This window comes from Ixodes scapularis, unplaced genomic scaffold (assembly GCF_016920785.2).
Source record: "Ixodes scapularis isolate PalLabHiFi unplaced genomic scaffold, ASM1692078v2 PGA_scaffold1__304_contigs__length_218370807, whole genome shotgun sequence".
In the NCBI taxonomy this organism is placed as follows: Eukaryota; Metazoa; Arthropoda; class Arachnida; order Ixodida; family Ixodidae; genus Ixodes; species Ixodes scapularis.
In genome coordinates, this window is record NW_024609846.1 from 95,698,196 (window position 1) to 95,715,966 (window position 17,771).

Consider the following 17,771-nt stretch of genomic DNA (forward strand, 5'->3'; position numbering starts at 1 on the left):
TGAAATGATAAAGTCAACACAGTAATTAAAGGTAGTCAATTGTGGGGCTTGCTTGTAGTTGTGGCTGAAACTTGGGCTCCTCACTGCTTACATTTTGCGATTGTGTTTCATTATTCTACGGCACATGCCGGCACCGTTGTATGAGGTCCGAGCATGTGGCACTCCTTTTGAAGATGTAGCTAAATGTGTGTCGAAAACATACCAATATTTTTGGCTAGGTGGCACAAGCTACCACCCAATAGAAACCATTCATCCATCCATGAAGTGACAGAACCTTTAACATGGAATTTGGTCTTTATTGTAGGATCTGAAGAGTGCACACTGCCTCCGTCACATCCCTTTTCTTTGGCATGTACAAAAATAAAAGATAAAGAAATCTTGTGAAAAGTTAAAAAATATTTCATTTTTATATTTACAAAAAACAAATCGCTTACAAAAGAGGTACTACATTACTACCGCTACTCTCTAGTGCCGGCGGCACTAGTCCACCAAAATAAATAAATGGTTTTCACTGACTTTCGTGACTTGCAACATACAGTACCTCGGGCAGCTTACTTCGGGTAGCTAAGGTACTAATAGAAGTGACATAGAATATGGCTTCCCGGCTATTGAACATCTTGAAGTGCTGGTTTACTTGACTTCCCAGCCTATTCAGTTGCATTACCTCAGTTCACACTCTAGTAACCGGAGATAGCTGAGGACCCGTATCTGTTACGTGGACAAATTTGTTAGATCACAGAATTAAATCTGGTTAAGTTCGGAGCCAGCTGGCAGTATCAACAGCAACAAATAGTGCATTAGCCTCCTGTATAGTAAAACCTTGAAAGCTGAGCAATCTGATATCAGCGACAAATTGTAATTTCATCAAAATGGTGGCAGCGTATGCACACAGGGAGCAGTCCCTTTTATAACTAGCTATTATCGATCTGCTGAGTTTTCACTATGTAGCAGGCAATGAACAAGGTTCACCTAATGAAAAGGCTCTTTCGAAAGAAATTTCTGACACAAATGGCAGCTCGGCTGACTCCGGAATATTCTTCGGCTTATGTTCGTCGCTCTAGCCGTTGTTCTGTGCCCACCATTTTTTTGCACTTTATGAACGTCGAGGTGTCTGAATCTGAAAAGGCCAGTTGGACACGCTTGATTGTGCCCTAGTCCCACTAGAGCGACAAACGGAAACAACCGACACTGCCCAACCTCAAGCACGTGTAGCGCTCACGCGAGGGTACCTTTGGCAGGCTTGCGGTCTCTCGGCGCGCCTGAAGTAAGCACGAGTGATTGTGACCCTGCCAAAAAATACCTTCGCGTATATGCTGCGCATGCTTGATGCTTGTCGGTGTTGGTTATTGCCGTTTGTTGCTCTAGTGGGACTAGGGTGTTATGAAATATACTTCCTAGACATCTTTTGTGTTGCACAGACGTAACTCAAAATGGCAACCAATCGGGTCGACTAACGGGTGCCTAGTCATCTGGTACAGGCGGTGCTGGAACGTCGGGAATGCTCAGACGGACTTCCTTGGGCCCGGTGCACGTCCATCGTGGAACGTCGTAGTAGTGCTTGCCGTTGTTCGTATCTGGACCGGAGCACCTCCGTGACGTGCTTGCAGCTTGGTTCATCCTCCGCAGGGCAGCCATTGGAAAGTCATAGTCGAGCAGCGGATCCGGCTTTTGCACTACTGGTCGGGGCGCTTGAGGTATGTCGTAGTAGATACCCTTCGATGAATCGTCCGCTTTAACTGCAAGTTTGGAAAGACGGAAATATGAAAATGCGGTTCCGTGAAGATGGTGTTTTACCGGTTGATTTTAGGCTTTGAAAAAATCACGAGTAGTATCTTGTTTCTGATTTTACTGGAGTTTATCTCTTGAAAATCAAGGATGGATATGTAGGGCAGATAGTGATGCTACCATGTTGTTTGCTAATCCGTCCTTCGAATAATAATATGTACCTCGGGTTTGTTGCTATAGAGCTTTATATTTTGCAAACTTTGTGGGTAAACATATTGTATTTCAAACCAAAAACAATTGTACAAACAAACTCTTAAAATTACTAGTTTTTTTGTTGTTTTTTTACTGGGATGCACATATTTTTTATTCAAATAAATATAAGACTATTCCTTGCAAGAAACAGCATGTTTCTCTAATCATGACCGCCTGCTCGGGTTAGATGAGTGTGACTCTAATCACCATTTTTCTTCAATAAAATTATCAGAGCACCTTTGTAGTATACTCTCAAAGATGTGTGAGTTTGCAGAACCATCATATTAATGTTTTCAAGTAGAAAATGCACTTAATCTAGTAATTATGAACATGCATCCGAAATTGAAACATGGAGTATAATGAGAATTAACATTGAGATTAAGAATCCTATAGGATTTAGTTTCGTAGAGTAATACCACCAGGTCATTGTCTACAGAGAGGAAATTACACTTGCATCGTGCCATTTTAATTTTTAAACAGGCTACATCAGCAATCATTGCAAGTGAATTATGGAGGTGAGCTGAGTATGCCCAAAAGATGTAAAATCAGCCAAACACTAGTAATACGACCGACTCACTCGTCTTGCCTGAACTGTTTTGGGTTCCATCTACATCCTCTCCAAGTCCACCCTGAAGAACATCCCCGGCAGCCTTTCCTTCGAGGAAGCCTCCAGTTCTCGTACCACTGGACAGATGTCCAAGGGCTTCATCTGCGGCAGTAGTTGGGAATGCGTAGTACTGGTGGGGTGCAGACCCAGGCAGGGCACTTCTCTGCCTGGCGGTGGGCAGTTTGGGGGGTCTGGGAGGGGGCACGGGCCTGCCTTCCTCGCACGAGTCCGAGTGGGTGCCACTGTCGTAAGCACTCACAGAGCTCATGGTGCTCAACCGGTCGCTGGACGAAGAGCCTGCAGATGCGTCGTTCAAAAGTAAATGAGACGTTTGTGTTTAGACAGAGTGAGGTTGGTCTGCCTTTGAGGTATGGTGACACTTGCTTATACGCCGCAGATGAAAAATTTAGCCAGTGCAGAATGACTGTTAACCTGCATCATACAGTAGTGATACGTAAACACACACCTGTACAATGCTCGTCCAGATCGAAATAGGCGTTTGTGGAAATTAAACTCGAGCTTTTGATCCACGGGCCCAAGACGCGGTGTATTAACACGCTTGGCCCCCCATCTCTCAGATACGTTGTGAAGTTGTGAGAGATGGGCTTTGACAGCATCCGGAAATTCCAGGAGTTGATTGTACAGATTGCGAAAACACGCACATGATACTACCTGTGATTGTTTTACAAGGCGAATACAGAGTATGCCAGTGAGGCTCCACTTTAAGATTCCACTCTTTTTTTTCTGAATATTACAGGGAATCAAGTCTAATCTTTTGACATGTGCATGTCCACTTTGTCTAACCTTAACATGGACTACCTGTGCAACGGCTACAAATGCGAGCAGATAGTTTTGGCTGGTGCTCAACTGCACGAACCTGAGTGCAGCTGAGGCGCATTAAAACGAAAAGAGCCTTTGCGGTTAGTCCCTGTCGGAATAAAATAAAGTAGGGCAAGTTGTTTTTTTTTGTTCAGTTGGTTGTAAATTGATAGCTTATTCATTAACCTAAATAAAGTAAATAAATGTTTGACATTATCAGGCAGTCCAAGTTTGAAGTGGCTTATGCAATTACTAAGCACATTAAGAAACGTGATATTCTTTTGAATGAAGTATGGTTGCACTGGGGGTACTCACTTGTGCTGCTGGATGTTGAAGCGGCGCTCAGTGTGCTGACCCGGCGGAAACCTTCACTTGTCTCATCTTTTCCGTCCAGCTTCTGGAAAATCATTGAAAAATATATGTTTACTGTTGTCCTTTAGTACAACATTGTTGTTATTTACCTTTTTTTTTGCTTTTCCTGTGTACTTTATATTCAGTAATGCAATGCCTTGGTACAGGTGGCTGGCAGTAGTGTAAAATAAGTGACTAAATATAACGAGTTACTTTTTTTTGGCTTTTATAATTTTGGTTGTCTTTATGTTAGTCTTAGTGTTAGCATAACAAAACATGAAAACAAAAGCCCATTAATTTTTATGCATGCATGCTCTAAGGGTATCTAGAACAAATTGGGTTTATAATTTGAAGAGTGCAGGAAGATACAAAACAATGTCGGCCAATTTCGTAATAGCCACAACAGTAACAAAGCCTTTTATATGATTTTGTTTAGCAATACATAGAAAATAAGGATTAGTAGTTTTAAACAAATATCAACTCATGAATTTATTTAACATGGGCTCAAATGTACTAGCGCATCTGGACATTACAAAGTTTCATGCAAGAAAAACAGCTGCTGCACAATATCTGGCATCAATATCTCTCATTAAAATGTAATAATGTTATTGGTGTTTTACTTATACCTCTATTGCTGGGCGAGCCATGTAAGCCAAGACCACTTATGATGAACCCAAGAAGGGCAAAACATCGAATATGATGAACTATATGTTTATTGCACGATTTTCATCTCATTTTATCCCACTTTAAGTTTTACCGAACAAACTTGAAACGGTGCCGCGGATATAATGGGGGGAAAAAAAAGCCAAAATCTCAGTGCTTTTTTACTCTATTTTGTTAATGCCCTCTGGGCCTTGAAAGTATTTGCATAAATACAAAGGCCTTTCGAGAAAAAAACAAAAAAAAAAACTAGAAGCCGAAGTGCCGGAATGTCAGCAGCAAATAAAACAGCCCTCTAGACCGATGCCGCAGCGCGTTTCGGCTTTGTGTTGGTATCTTCGGGTAAGTTCACGCTGCTCCGCGATCGACAGGTCCGGCTTTACCGCATCACACATCACTAACTCACTCAGCCTCGTGGCATGCGATCTGCTATACAACGGATGGATGTATGAATAAGGCCATACCATCTGAATCGGGCACAAGCTTGCGCCACCTAACCAGTGTTACTCGGCTGCTAATATGCGTATTCACCTTTATTATTTCAATAATGCCACTAGAAAAAAAAAATATATATACATATCAGGCACCTAGCCAGGATTTTGTTTCGGGGGGGGGGGGGGGGGGGGGGGGGGGGGGGGGTGCCGGCCGGGCCCCTTGGGCTACCCCCCTGGCTACATGCCTGATATACATATTATATATATATATATATCCGACCCGTGCGACAGACGTTCTTTTTCGCAACCGGATGCGTGCACTTTCTGCCCTGGGATTGCAAGGAAGGGAATAATTATTAAATCTTCCCTCAACTTATGCCATCGTGGTCAGATAACCCCTGCCTGGTTATCTTCACCCTCTGTATGTCTTTTATCTCCCGGCCCAAGCGCCAAGCCACCCCGCGAGATCTGAGGAAAGCATGCACACGCGTGTTGATTGGCGGAGGACGGCTCTCTTTCGTCGCCGTCCCCTCTTGTTTTTCACAACATGTGTGGTCCATATATTTGTTTACGTTCCGTGTTCTACTTGTTTTCGCGCGAGTCTGGGTGCTTCGAACCCGTGGACGTTCCCGCGGTATAAATGTTGATCCACGTTCCATCAACTCCCGCCCAAACTGTTGTCAGCGGCGGCGGATTTATTTTTTTTATTTTTTTGATAACATGATTTTAAATTGGTCTGCTGTCAAGCGCATAAACGAGGTTATGGCGCATTTCTACAGCATGCTTCAGTCGCGCCAGACGGAAGAAGCGCGTCCTGCATGTCGGGCTCTGTGCTGTACGGGAAAGCGATAGACTTCTCCTCAGTACGCAGGTGTTAAGGGAGAAGCGCACCTCCAGACGCGTTCATACGCGCTCGCGTTGGTTATTGTGCTGAACAGAAATACGACTTCATTCCAGTCTTTGCAAAAAAAAAATTACCCGAATTGGAGTACAACTGCTCGGCTAGCCTATGAGCCGAGAAACTAAGGGAGACGAGGAGGCGAGAGCACGCGATGACGTGAGAACGCCGAAATCTGACTGGAATGATTAGTGGGCAGACCTTGTCTCTACTGACGCTTCGAACGCGTTCGAAGTGTCAACGTACGCAATTTTAGTGCACGCTAGCGCTAAATATAGCGCTTGCGTTAGCGCACGCTACACAAGACAGTTTTAAAACATCGTTTTCTCCGCCACGACGGAAAAGCCCGAGCATCTCGCGCTTGCAACTTCACCAAGATACAGCCACAATTTTTATTTCGCACACAAAATGCTGTCAGTTGAGAAAAAAACAAGCTTTTTTTTTTTTTTTTTTTTTTTTTTGGTCCAGAGTAACATTTTGGATTTGTTTGAACGTGAGAATGCGACGCAATCGGTCGACCGGTCGTGTCCGCTTGCGTCGCCTCGGCGAGAGACGTCTCGTGCACTGACCTTCGCATACCGTACCTTCGCCGAGAAATGTTTGCGCGTCGCAAACATCAAGTTACCGGCGATCGTTGCCCACCTTACTGGGTTTTCCGAACCGAGTGCCGTCCTCATATTGAATATCGCAGTAGCGAAGATGCCGCCGACGTCGCGTTCACGACGCCACCAAAGCGGCCAGAGCCATGGTCGTAGCAAAGCCTAAATCCTAGGAGCCGCCATTTTTTTTTTTTTTTTTATCTGTGCTTGTCTTGGCTTTAGCGAACTTCTCATCACGAATCCTCTTTGGAGGAGCGCAAAGGCTTTGCGTGCGCACGGAATTTTCGAAAAATAGCGTACGCAAAGTTCTGAACATGGTTAACGTTCGGTGCATTCGCAGTGGCGACGACGCTATTAGGGAGTTTTAGAATAGCGCACGCTAAAGCTTTGCGCACGCAAAGAATAGCGTCGTCGCCACTGGGCATGCTCCGAACGCAAACCAGGTTTTTCGCTTTGCGTGCGCAATTTTAGCGTGCGCTATTTCTCGGAAATAGCGTGCGTACGCAAAGAGCCTTTGCGCTTCTCCAAGGAGGGTTCATGATGAGAAGTTTGCTAAAGCCAAGACGAGCAGAGTTAAGCAACAATGGCTGCTTCCAGGATTATGTCGGCGGTTGCTTTGGCGACGTCGTGAGTGCGACGTCGGCGGCATCCTCGCGACTACGATTTTAATTACGAGACGAAATTGTACTGGGTTTGGCAACGATCACCGGCAACTTGATGCTTGCGACGCGCGAACACTTCTCGGCCAAGGTCAGTACACGAGACCTCTCCTGCCGAGGCGACGCAAGCGGGCACGACCGGTCAACCGCTCGCGTCGCATTCTCGTGTTTAAACAAATCTAAAATGGTACTCTGGACCAAAAGACTTGTTTCTTTCTAAAGTTACAGCATTTCGTGTGTGAAGTACAAATTGTGACTATCTTGGTGGCGCTGCAAGCGCGAGATGCTTGGGCTTTTGCGTCGCGACGGAGAAACGCTATTCTAAAACTCTCTTGCGCCGCGTGCGCTAATACAAGCGCTAAATTTAGCGCTAGCGTGCGCTAAAATTGCGTACGTTATTCTAAACCTCCCTATTCTTTGCGCACGCAAAGCTTTAGCGTGCGCTATTCTAAAACTCCCTATTGAGTAGACATAAAGGCAAACAGCTTTACGTCTACCCACTCATCATTCCAGTAAGAGCTCGGCGTTCTGGCGTCGCCACGCGCTCTCACCTCTTACGATATTGTTCACGATTTTATTGCGAATGCCATTGCACGTACGTTTAAATTTCCCCGGATGTAACCGAAACACAGTGGTGCCAATGCTGCTGTCTATATGTTTTTTTTGCCTTTGTTCAGAATGTTTGTTCAGATACTATCCTGGAACCACGTTTTCCTGCAGGAGCGGCTGAACTTCAACCTGATTATTTTTATTTTCTTTAATATTAAAATTTTCGATGCCCTCTTCTGACGTAATTAGACATTTCTTTTTTTTTTTAGTCATAGGATATGACCAAACTTATCTTTGTCATCAAGAAGGTTGTGATCCTGGAGATGAAATAACAATGGGATAGGAGCTTCCTCCCTGAAAAGTAACAATGAGTGTGCTGCTCACGCATTTTAAACTAAATATATATTTAAAAAAAAGGCAGCGCAGTTACGATTTTACATATCGGTTAATTCCCCCAACGATTGAAATTAATCTCCGAGACATACGGAGCTGTCAAGCATCAGACGCAGGACAACCTTACACAGTTAAAATTTTAGAAAAATGTCGATATATATTTTTTTTTTCCTCACCAAAGATTGTTGCGACGTCTGGAGGTCTCGGTTCCGGTTGAACCGCTTGGCGCCCTTGCCCGTGAGGATCAGGCGCAGATCGCTGAAGCTGAACAGCTGCTTGCTTGTGGGGGACGACCTCTGCTTCTGCTTGTACAGCTCGCGGAGGGCTTGAAGCTCGCTCTGCGACGTCGAATGCACCACGCCCGTCACGGCACCGTCTTCGGGATTACAGAAGCAACGTATAGCACAATGGAGGAGATTGTCGTATACCCCAACCCGTGCCGCTGACGCCACGCTGACGCAAATCGAGTTTCCGCGCATGCGCAGTGCCCACACCTGATCAAACGCGGGCCTGTTTGTGAACAGTTGAATAATACTCCTGGGGATCTGGAAGGGGGAGGGGGCATGTACGGAGTCATAACTGACTTTAGCGTGTCTCTTTTTACTGTCATCGCTGACACGAAGTGAAGCTACCTCGTGTCTACGACGACACCAAAGTTGTTCTTGTCACTATGGCTGGTGGTCTGTGGTTTCGTCATGGCCGGTTTCAGTGGATTAGCAGGCTCGGGGAGACCAGACCACAAGTCGCGGCTGTACCTAAGCAACCAAACAATATAGTCGTTTTGCTGTGCATTATCGGTGACAAAATCTGAACATATATTTGAATAACTAATTTCATCAAGTAAACTGTGCTCTGCGGGTGTGTAATGTGTCGTGAGCTATAGAACTATCTGCGGAACAATCGTTTCAGTCTCTAATATCTTGCGAGTTTTGTGCGAGGACACACGTGCGAAAGCACCGTCCTTTGAAACGGTTTCCCTCCATGAAAACGCGTGCGAGAAAAGTGTCTTCCTAAGGCGCACACTGGCGCCTGTACCCCTGCTGGCTCCGCGCGCGGCTAGTGAGATGGAGCAGAGTATCGAACATTCTAACGGAATTTTTCTATCCTGTCACAGCTTACATTTTTGTTGCAAAACATTTATAGCTTTTTCCGGAGTAAATATGTTTGTCGTGCGAGACCCATATTCGCAGGCGTCAACTTTCATCCTTTGCTTATGATAACGAAAAATGAGTACCGTGCTCCATTTGGTTTACCCTTCCATCGATTAGAGATAAAGGCAAGTTAAAAGTTTCTGTTCAAGGTCAGTTCACTAACAAATATGTGTAAATTGAAAATTTCTTCAAAGCTGTAAATTACGGGATAACTAAATAAGCGTGTGGTAAGTACTGAGCTCCAAGTTGTATGCAGGAAGACACGGTAGGTCGGGTAATATGTCAGAATTACGTCGATAGTCACTGATAGGGTGAGAACGTCAGGGAGGAACTTCGTTTGTCCCACCTCCGGCGCGAGCTTCCTACCTTCGACAGTGCTTCGGCGGCGTCTCGTGTACGCGCGGCCGAAGCACGGTGGAAAACATGGAGCGCGAGCTGGAGGCTGGGCCTTTGAAAAACACGCCCCGCTGTTCTTACTCTGCAAGTGACTAGAGGGCATATATGACAATAGTAACAACACAAAGGGCGCCATCACATAGCAGCGCTCTGGCTGCATTCGCCCCAGACGTGAGCCCGCAAAACGATAGTGTCATTTTATTTCGAAGGTTACAGCGTTTTTACCTCTTCGCCAGCCTTGGCCGTCTCGTTGTTTTTTCTCCAGTCGTCAAAGAGTCTTTCGATTTGAGCAAACGGGACGCCCTTCTTGTACATCTCGATAATCTTCACCAAGTCTTCTTGAGTGTTAGAAAACACAATCTCGGTGCCATCTAAAAAGAAAAAAAGATATTGCGGTTTATTTGAACGCGCGTGGCAACTCTCGATTCGACTGTATCGCACGCCGACGAGCTCAACTCACTCGGCAATGGTTTTTCGTCGGGAATAATGGCGGTGGCTTCCGTTGCCGGAATGCTGGGGCTCTCATCTCCGGCAAGGCCGTGGAACGGATCTGGAACTGCGCGAAACGAAGATTTGTTACGAGGAGTCGCTACTGCAGTTAGGATTCATATAATACTGCCAATACAAAGACGGGTGTCGCAATAAGATTAAATTGTTTACGTGAAATATTAAAAAAATCTATTTAGTGCCAAAATTGATATCCTGCTCATGTATGCCGCTCGACGTTGTTAGCGCGAACGCGACATCGGTGTATTTTTTTTTTTTTTTTAGTTTTAGTGGTGGGCATAACATTTTACAGCTTAGATTTCTGTCCCGATTGATCACTTTCTACCACCAGTCATTCCACCAGTCTGTTGCAGGCTAAGAATGCAAGACAAGATGCTCCCAACAAGCCCTCCACTCCGTACACTTTAGCAGAGGGAACTGTGGAGAGGAGGCGGCGAGTCCCTCCTCGCTTCCTCTGCAGCGTTCACTCTGCTAAAGTGGAAAGAGTGAAGGGCTTTGTGGGAGCAGCTTGTCCTACACTATCAACCTGTCACCGACTAGAGTAGTTAAGGTGACGATCGATTGTTCGCCCAATGAAGAAAGAAGAGGTCACTTGAATCTGAGGTAAATTGTAATCGGTTGACCTAGTCAAGGGCACTGTTAGTCGAGGTCTCTATTTATTTATTTTTAATTGGTTTGAACCTGTTAAACCGTTTGGTGGTGTAGGCAGAGAAACACATTTTATTCTTATTCATTTTAATTTTAATTAGAAAAAATGTAAAAATGTTAGTCGAGGTCATTGTACTCACGTAAACTTTTATCCGAAACTGCAAGCATACTAAACATTTGACAGGCTCATGCAAAAAAAAAAAAAGAAAAAAAAGGAGAAAAAAAGGAGCAGCTGAATGTATGTTTTTCTCTTCAACGAAGAAACAGGTAGAACCTCTTGATGCATTTATTGTCACTGAAGCCACGTGAAAAGCAAAACGGCACGCTCCTTCGTTGTAAATCTTGGTACCGTGAAGCGAAAGAAAGAGAGAGGGAAAGGAAAAAAAAGGGGAAGGGGGGAGGGAAGGATTAGCGACTCTATTTGGAAGAATTTTTCCGGTTGCAATTCTTATTGGCAACTTTGTGTGTTTCTGCGGCCTTGTTTGTTCAAGGGACTCCGACTTGACGAAAACGCCGCGAAGGAGACACTAAACCAGTGACTTATATTCTCATTTATCCTTTTTCTAGCTTTTGACCAAAAACACCAACCAACTTGCCGCCACTAGCTGCGAGTACGTGCACTGAACAAGCAGAGAGCCGCAGACGTCGGTCGCGACACCCTGTTTCGCCTTGCTATATAAACCACAGCGAACGCCAACGTAACGCCGCGTGAGTGCTACGTGTTCGCAAAGTAGCACAGCGAGTCCCAGGCTCGAGAATAAAAATCAATACGATTTAAATTGTGAATAAACTTGATTTGATCACAATTGATTTAAAACGAGATTTAAATCAGAGCAGTTTTACTATGGTGATTTAAAATAAAACTTTTCCGCAGAAGTTATCCTGAAAATATAGGGTGTCCCTAGTCACCAGGCTCGATCTAAAATGGACCGTAAAAATCGACGCATGCACGTAGCAATCTAAACTTTTCGTCAAAGCTGTATTTCACAGGTCGGTATTTTCTTGTAAAATTACAAAGCGTAGCTCCCTTTCTGTTAGAAATAGGGCAAGGAACTTGCCAGAGTCAACGGCGGATGGCGACTCAGATGACCGAGTTGAGTTGCGGGGTGTGTTTGACGCGCGTATTGTTAGATGGCGTCGGGAGCGGCGTACGATGGTGTAGCCAACCAGCGAAAGAAAGCAGACGACACGCAGACAAAATTCGTTGGCAGCAAAAGCGCCGTCGTTATGCAAACGTGTTCTTTTACTTTGAGTTTTGATTATATTGTCCGCATTTATTTTTAAACCAACGGCACTTACATTGCAAAAAAGATTGTGTTTATTTTAATAAACCACAGTGGTCGCGAGCAGTCTCGATAAAGAGGTAACGCCATCCATCAATACAAGCGCCAAACGCGCCCTGTTATTTGACTTGGTCGTTTGTGTCGCTGCCAGTCGTTGACGCTGGCGAGTTTCTAGGCCCTATTTTTTTTTGTTGAAAGGGAGTTACGCTTTGTAATTTTACAAGAAACAACCGACCTGCGAAATACATCGTTGACGAAAAGTTTAGATGGCTACGTGCAGGCGTCGATTTTTACGGTCCATCTTAGATCGAGCCTGGTGACTTGGAACCCCCGACATATTCTTACTCACCGTCTGTCTATCAACTGATGTATTCTTGTACGAGCATTTGTTTTGCATATAAATCAAAGGATCGTCAAGCAATATGTATTTGTATATGACTAAACACTAGCAAAAAGAAATTCTGAGCAAGTCGGAGCGTTGAGCTTGATATCTACCCTCAAACAAAATCAGAACGCAAAATAAAGAAACGGAAACTAGAAAATGTAATGCCTGGTATAGAACCAAGTCGGCACACGAAAAAAAAAAAAAAAAGAATCAAATAAAGCTTTTCAAGTAAGTAGCAAAATTCAAGCTGTTTCTGTTCTAATATGGCCGATATTACACCAATAAAAGTTTGTTATATACCTTATGCAAAATTGGTTGGCTGTCGGACAACAGTGAGGGCGTCGCCGTATTGGCAGGCGTCGTCTGTACCGGAACTCGCTGGAGGCATCGGAGACAACCGTACGGGCAGTGTGCGATGGCGTGGCTGGCAGCGTGCACAGGCCTCTGAGAGTTTCGTCAGACAGTCGCGGTAGGTTGATTAAACCGTTCGTCCACATTCCATGGTCGGAAGGCAGAAAACACAGCTGCCGGGCCATAGCTCACTGCCGTACGGTTGTCTGCGATGCCTTCACCGTGCCTCGTGTACCGACGGCGCTTGCCAACATTAAAATGGCGAAACTCTGAGTGTATGGTCAGTCTACCAAGCAATTTCGCATTAGGTAATCAGTCTGCCATGCTTGAAAATATATCGCCAGACCCCGTCAAGGTGCCTTTGGCAGGTTTTCATATGGGGCATCGTTGGCTTCAAGGCCAAAAAATAAAAAAATGATTGATTGATGAATCATTGATCCAGAGATAAGGAATCACTATTTTCAAGCTTCAGTGCTTTAAATTAAGTAAATCTGATTTCAGTCGAATAAATCTGAATTAAATAAAATGCATTTTTTATAAACAAATGATTACAGGGAGTTTCCGAGAAACGAGAACCGTGTTTTTCGGCTCGGGTAAATAAATTATGCATCCCAGAAAGCTCAAACTTCGTGACAATGTTTCGCCAGTGGTTGCGATATAGAATGCGAAAGTTTGACCTCACCCAGACCAAAAGATAATTGAGAAAAACGAAATATCTTTATGAGCCGATGTCTAACTAAGCCGATTATGATCAAATCAAGAAATGGCACTGTGACAAGTTTCAGTGAAAGAAACTTGTCAGCAAGAAAGAAAACAATATCCTCTTCCTTGCTGAGAAGATTTATTCATTGATATAGAAGATGCTACATGCTGCCACAATGTCATTTCTTGTTTTAACGATATTAGGCTAAGGTGGACGTGGGCCCAAAGAGAAGTTTTGTTTTTCTCAATTACCTTTTGATCTGGGTGACGTCATGTTCTCAAACTTTCACGCTCTGTCCCAACTGCCAGCGTCACATTCTCACGGAGTTCAAACTTTCTGCGATGCTTACTTTATTTACCCGCGGGCTGAATAGCACGGTTTTCGTTTCCCGCAAACACCCAATATTTACTTTAAAAAAAACCAAAAAAAAAACCATTACTTTTCTTTTGGCAGTGACGTTTGGGCTTTGGGGCAGGGTCACGTGATAGGTCACGGCGCTGGGTCAGGTGGAATGGATCGTAGCGTATGCTGCGTTTTATCATAAGATGAAACGGAGCATCGACGGTTTACTGAAACTCTTTTGAGGATCCCAGACCTCAGAGGTATTAGCACAACTGATTGTTCGCCCACAGCGCGCTCTGGAAGCGAGCGCTCGGAAACTGTCAGGACTACGACGAGGTGCAAACGCGTACTAGCGGGTGCCCACGCACGCAAGACAGACATGAGGGAGTTTTCGTAGATCGTTTTCGCCGTCCCGCAACGCCCTCCGTAACCCGCTGCGATACCCGGAACTCTACAGTCAAGTCCATGGGCGCGCAGGCGCAGTAGCGGCTTCTTCGTTTGCGGAGGGCTTAGCGGAGGGGGAAACGCGGTCTACGAAAGCTCCCTAGCGCATTAGTTGAGCTGATGCATTCCGTTACCGAAAATACCGAAAAGTATTCTTTTTTTAGGGTGCTGTGTACCAAAGTTTGCCGAAACCGGAGGACTCCAATTATTCTTCTTTCCCGTGCGAAAGCTGTCGATGTCCTTGGTATACTTCTGTCACCACCGCCTTTTTAGTTTTATGAAGTGTAGACGTCCTTCGAGAGAACACGCGTGCTCTTTAGCATCGACTTTACTTCCACTTATGGCGAAACAAATTACTGAGAGTTTCAGATGTCGCCCTCTTAATCACACGTGCACAGCCACTTGATAAGCGCGTATCCACGCTCCACCGTTGTACGTAAATTCTCTTAAAAACCCAACACGAGACACGTGTACGTGTCACAAGCGAGTGCTCGAATAAACAACATGGTGCTTTGGTAGATTAGTTGAGCGCTGTGCCACCAAATTCTTGTTTTATAAGAGGGCAAAACAAGAACGAAACAAAAAACAACAGATAAATGAGTAGTTCGATGTTTATCCAGCGTTATTTGCCACCACTTATAATATGTAGATACTATATGGGAGTTTTAGTAGAAAGAACAGAGGAACGTACGCGAGCGCGTGACTTTAGAAAGTAATCCCGCAGAAAAACTCACCGGTGCGGAGCTCACCGGTGAAAAGCTCACCGGAGATAAGTACACCGGAGAAAAGCTAACTGGGAGAAATTTCACCCCTTTTTGTGCGGGTCCTGAGAACAGTTCACCAGTATTTTGACAGTCCCGGGGAAAAGCTCACTTCGAGTTCAGTTTTTGTGTGAAGTGGTCGATCTCCTTTTATAGCAGTAGCGCAACAACGGTCATAGGCGCCTCTCACGGAGGCGGTATACACTCTACGATACAATCAGCAAAAACACAAAATCGTCGATTATTTTTTTTTACATTTTACTTAGACAAGTTGTTGACCGCCATCAAAATTTTAAAGCACAAGAGGTTGGTACCCCGATAGCGCTCTTCACCAAACGAGTACTTTCAATACAGCCTCTCAATTCTAAGAAAAGAAAAGAAAAATTAATCGCGTGTTTATGGTGACAATCCCACGCTGTGTACAGATATCAAAGCAGGGCGCTCGGCTGCAGCTAGCCCTCGTTCCGCTTTCATGTCGACCCTTTTCGTGTGAGTGTTGCCATATTTAATTCTGACCTAGTCGGGATAGAGAGAAAATACGACTTTTTTTTTTTTTATATTCCGATCGGAAGAGTTAACAATTAAAGTCACAGCTTCTTAAATAAACGATGAAATGTGAAGATTTGGCAATGCGGTGTCGGTATATTACGCGAAAAGTCATTGAATATATGAATACACAGAAATTACGCAAGCTGCAGCCATCTACACACATCTATATTTATCCCGGTTATCTTTCATTTGCGTTCCACTGACATTGTTTATTTTATTATTGTCACGCAACGCCTGACGTGTTGAAGGACCAATTTTTTTTTTTTTTTTAATTAAGTTCTTTTAGTTAATTGAAGAATGACCGCATGAATTCAAGGCATCCCAGCATAGACTTCAGTGGAGTGAACGTACTTCACGTGAGTGAATGTTCAATTGTTAGATTTGTAGGTGAGCTTTTCGCCGCATCCGATGGTTTTGCGGCGAGCTTTTTTCCTGCGAGCTTATTTCCAGTGAGTTTTTCTCCGCCGCCCTTTGGAAAGCGCCTTTCTTTCGCGAGTGCTTGTGCAAACAGATAAAACTGCTCGAACCCTGTATTTTTTTTCTTTCTCTCTCTCTCTTTCCTGTAGAGCAAAACAGAGAACAGTCCCTCGTTATATTGAGTCTGAAAAGCCGCCAGCATCGATGGTCACTGTCCTTACAGTCCTCCCTAGCCTTCCTCCTCAACTCAAAAGCGAAATAAAAACTCACGTGGTCGTGACGAAGTATTTCACCGGAATGCCATGACTCCGAGCTTCAAGCGTGCTTTTTAAGCACATCGCGGAACTTGTCACTCGCAAGCGATTATAATTAAGTTCCGTCACGGCACACATTGACCACGAACGCCAATCCAAATATTCGTCCACGGATTGATTGCTGACGAGCGCATACGTCCGAGTGACGCAGTGCTCTTGTCCCATGCTTGAGCTGGGGTCGGCTGACGTGCTTTGGGTACCGCGAATGTATCACACAGAAAAAGGCGGAGGGCCTTTCGAAGGAAAGGAGGTACGAAATAGTCCGCTATATTTTCAAATGTTCGTACAGAAAAAGCAGGCTTTTGACTTTCAACCCTATTTCTTTTGGTACACTAAACGATGTGCGATTAGTAAAACCCCATTCTAAAGTCATTATTCCCAGCCAAAAATGTATTTTATGGCCCCTTTAAGAGCCACACCTATGATGATTCTTGTTTTGTGATTAAATTCTCCGGCGTTCTTATCGGCGTTGCCGCACTTCCATTAGCTCCAGAGCGATAATATATAATGCTTGGGACTGGCACGCCTCTTGTCGCCGTAACAGACGTACCTGTCCTGGGCGGCTCGACGAAGGGCATCATGCTCAGGTACTCGGCCTCCTGCTCCTCCGCGACGACCTCGGGGGTCTCCGGTGGAACACGGGTCATGCCGTACGACGGGTTGCACACCGGGACCGGCCGGCTGGAGCCTGGGCTCTCGTAGTGGCAGGGGGCGACGTTCTCTGCAACGCGTTTCACGGGGAGCTCCAGTAATGTGTCCGATTCGTACGCAGTGCGGCCGAATCGGAGCTCCAGTAATGTGTCCGAACATGGCTCAGCGCGTCTCTATATATGGGCCGATTACCAGACAGTTCTACTTGCGATTGCCCAGCATGGAGCGGCGCAATGGAGACAAGGAAATCTCGCGAGGTCTCAACTTCGTGTAATCGTACCATATTGTTAGAATGTAATTTTATCTGGGTGTTTGTGACTGTATCTAGTGTTACAGCAGAGACACGCACCATTGTAAGGTAGACTCCCCCTGTCAAAGCACTTAAATTATTGTTTCCTTTTCTGACTTTAGAGATTTCACGTTTGTCATGTTTAGAAAGCTCCGTATATCGCAAAAGAGAAGCACGATTTTTTTTTTAATGCGAAAGCATTGACCGGCTCATGGAACGCAGCCGGCGTTGTCTGTAGCTGCGAAAGACGGCAAAAAAATTCCCTCCGCGGAACGGAAGTTAAAATGGCTGCAACGCGGTCCACCAGGGTGACACGCGCTCGGCCGTCGCTCTCTCCACCCTCTCGGGTCAAGTGTCAGGCGTGTTTTCTTCATATGCCATGCAGCAAAGCAACACCTTTCAAGGAGCTTCGGGTTAAAGAAATGTACTATTGACGTGCGCTAGTTACTTGTAGCTATCCTATATATTTTGAATTTGAGTGCAAAGGTAATACACCAAAACATTATTTTAAATTTCATAGAAATGATGTTTTTGTACCAATTTATGCTCTTATGATGAGAAGGTTGCGACATAGGTTTAGAGGGAGAAATCGCAAAATTTCATATCTCACACTGGACCGTGGGAGGTACTTGTG

At 44.9% G+C, this 17,771-nt stretch overlaps 1 protein-coding gene across 2 annotated transcripts in view; it reads right to left on the minus strand.

The window, feature by feature from the left end:
- Positions 1-275: 275 nt before the first annotated feature.
- LOC8053640 (B-cell scaffold protein with ankyrin repeats) overlaps positions 276-17,771 on the minus strand; it is an 83,560-nt gene continuing 66,064 nt past the window's right edge. For both annotated transcript variants that reach the window (XM_040500348.1, XM_040500349.2), the window contains 7 exons: positions 16,748-16,918; positions 9,954-10,049; positions 9,719-9,864; positions 8,123-8,284; positions 3,719-3,800; positions 2,555-2,881; positions 276-1,736 (listed from right to left, as the gene is read on the minus strand). In XM_040500348.1, the coding sequence (XP_040356282.1) occupies positions 1,462-1,736; positions 2,555-2,881; positions 3,719-3,800; positions 8,123-8,284; positions 9,719-9,864; positions 9,954-10,049; positions 16,748-16,918 (1,259 nt within the window). In that variant the 3' untranslated portion in view covers positions 276-1,461. The remainder of the gene's footprint in view (positions 1,737-2,554; positions 2,882-3,718; positions 3,801-8,122; positions 8,285-9,718; positions 9,865-9,953; positions 10,050-16,747; positions 16,919-17,771) is intronic.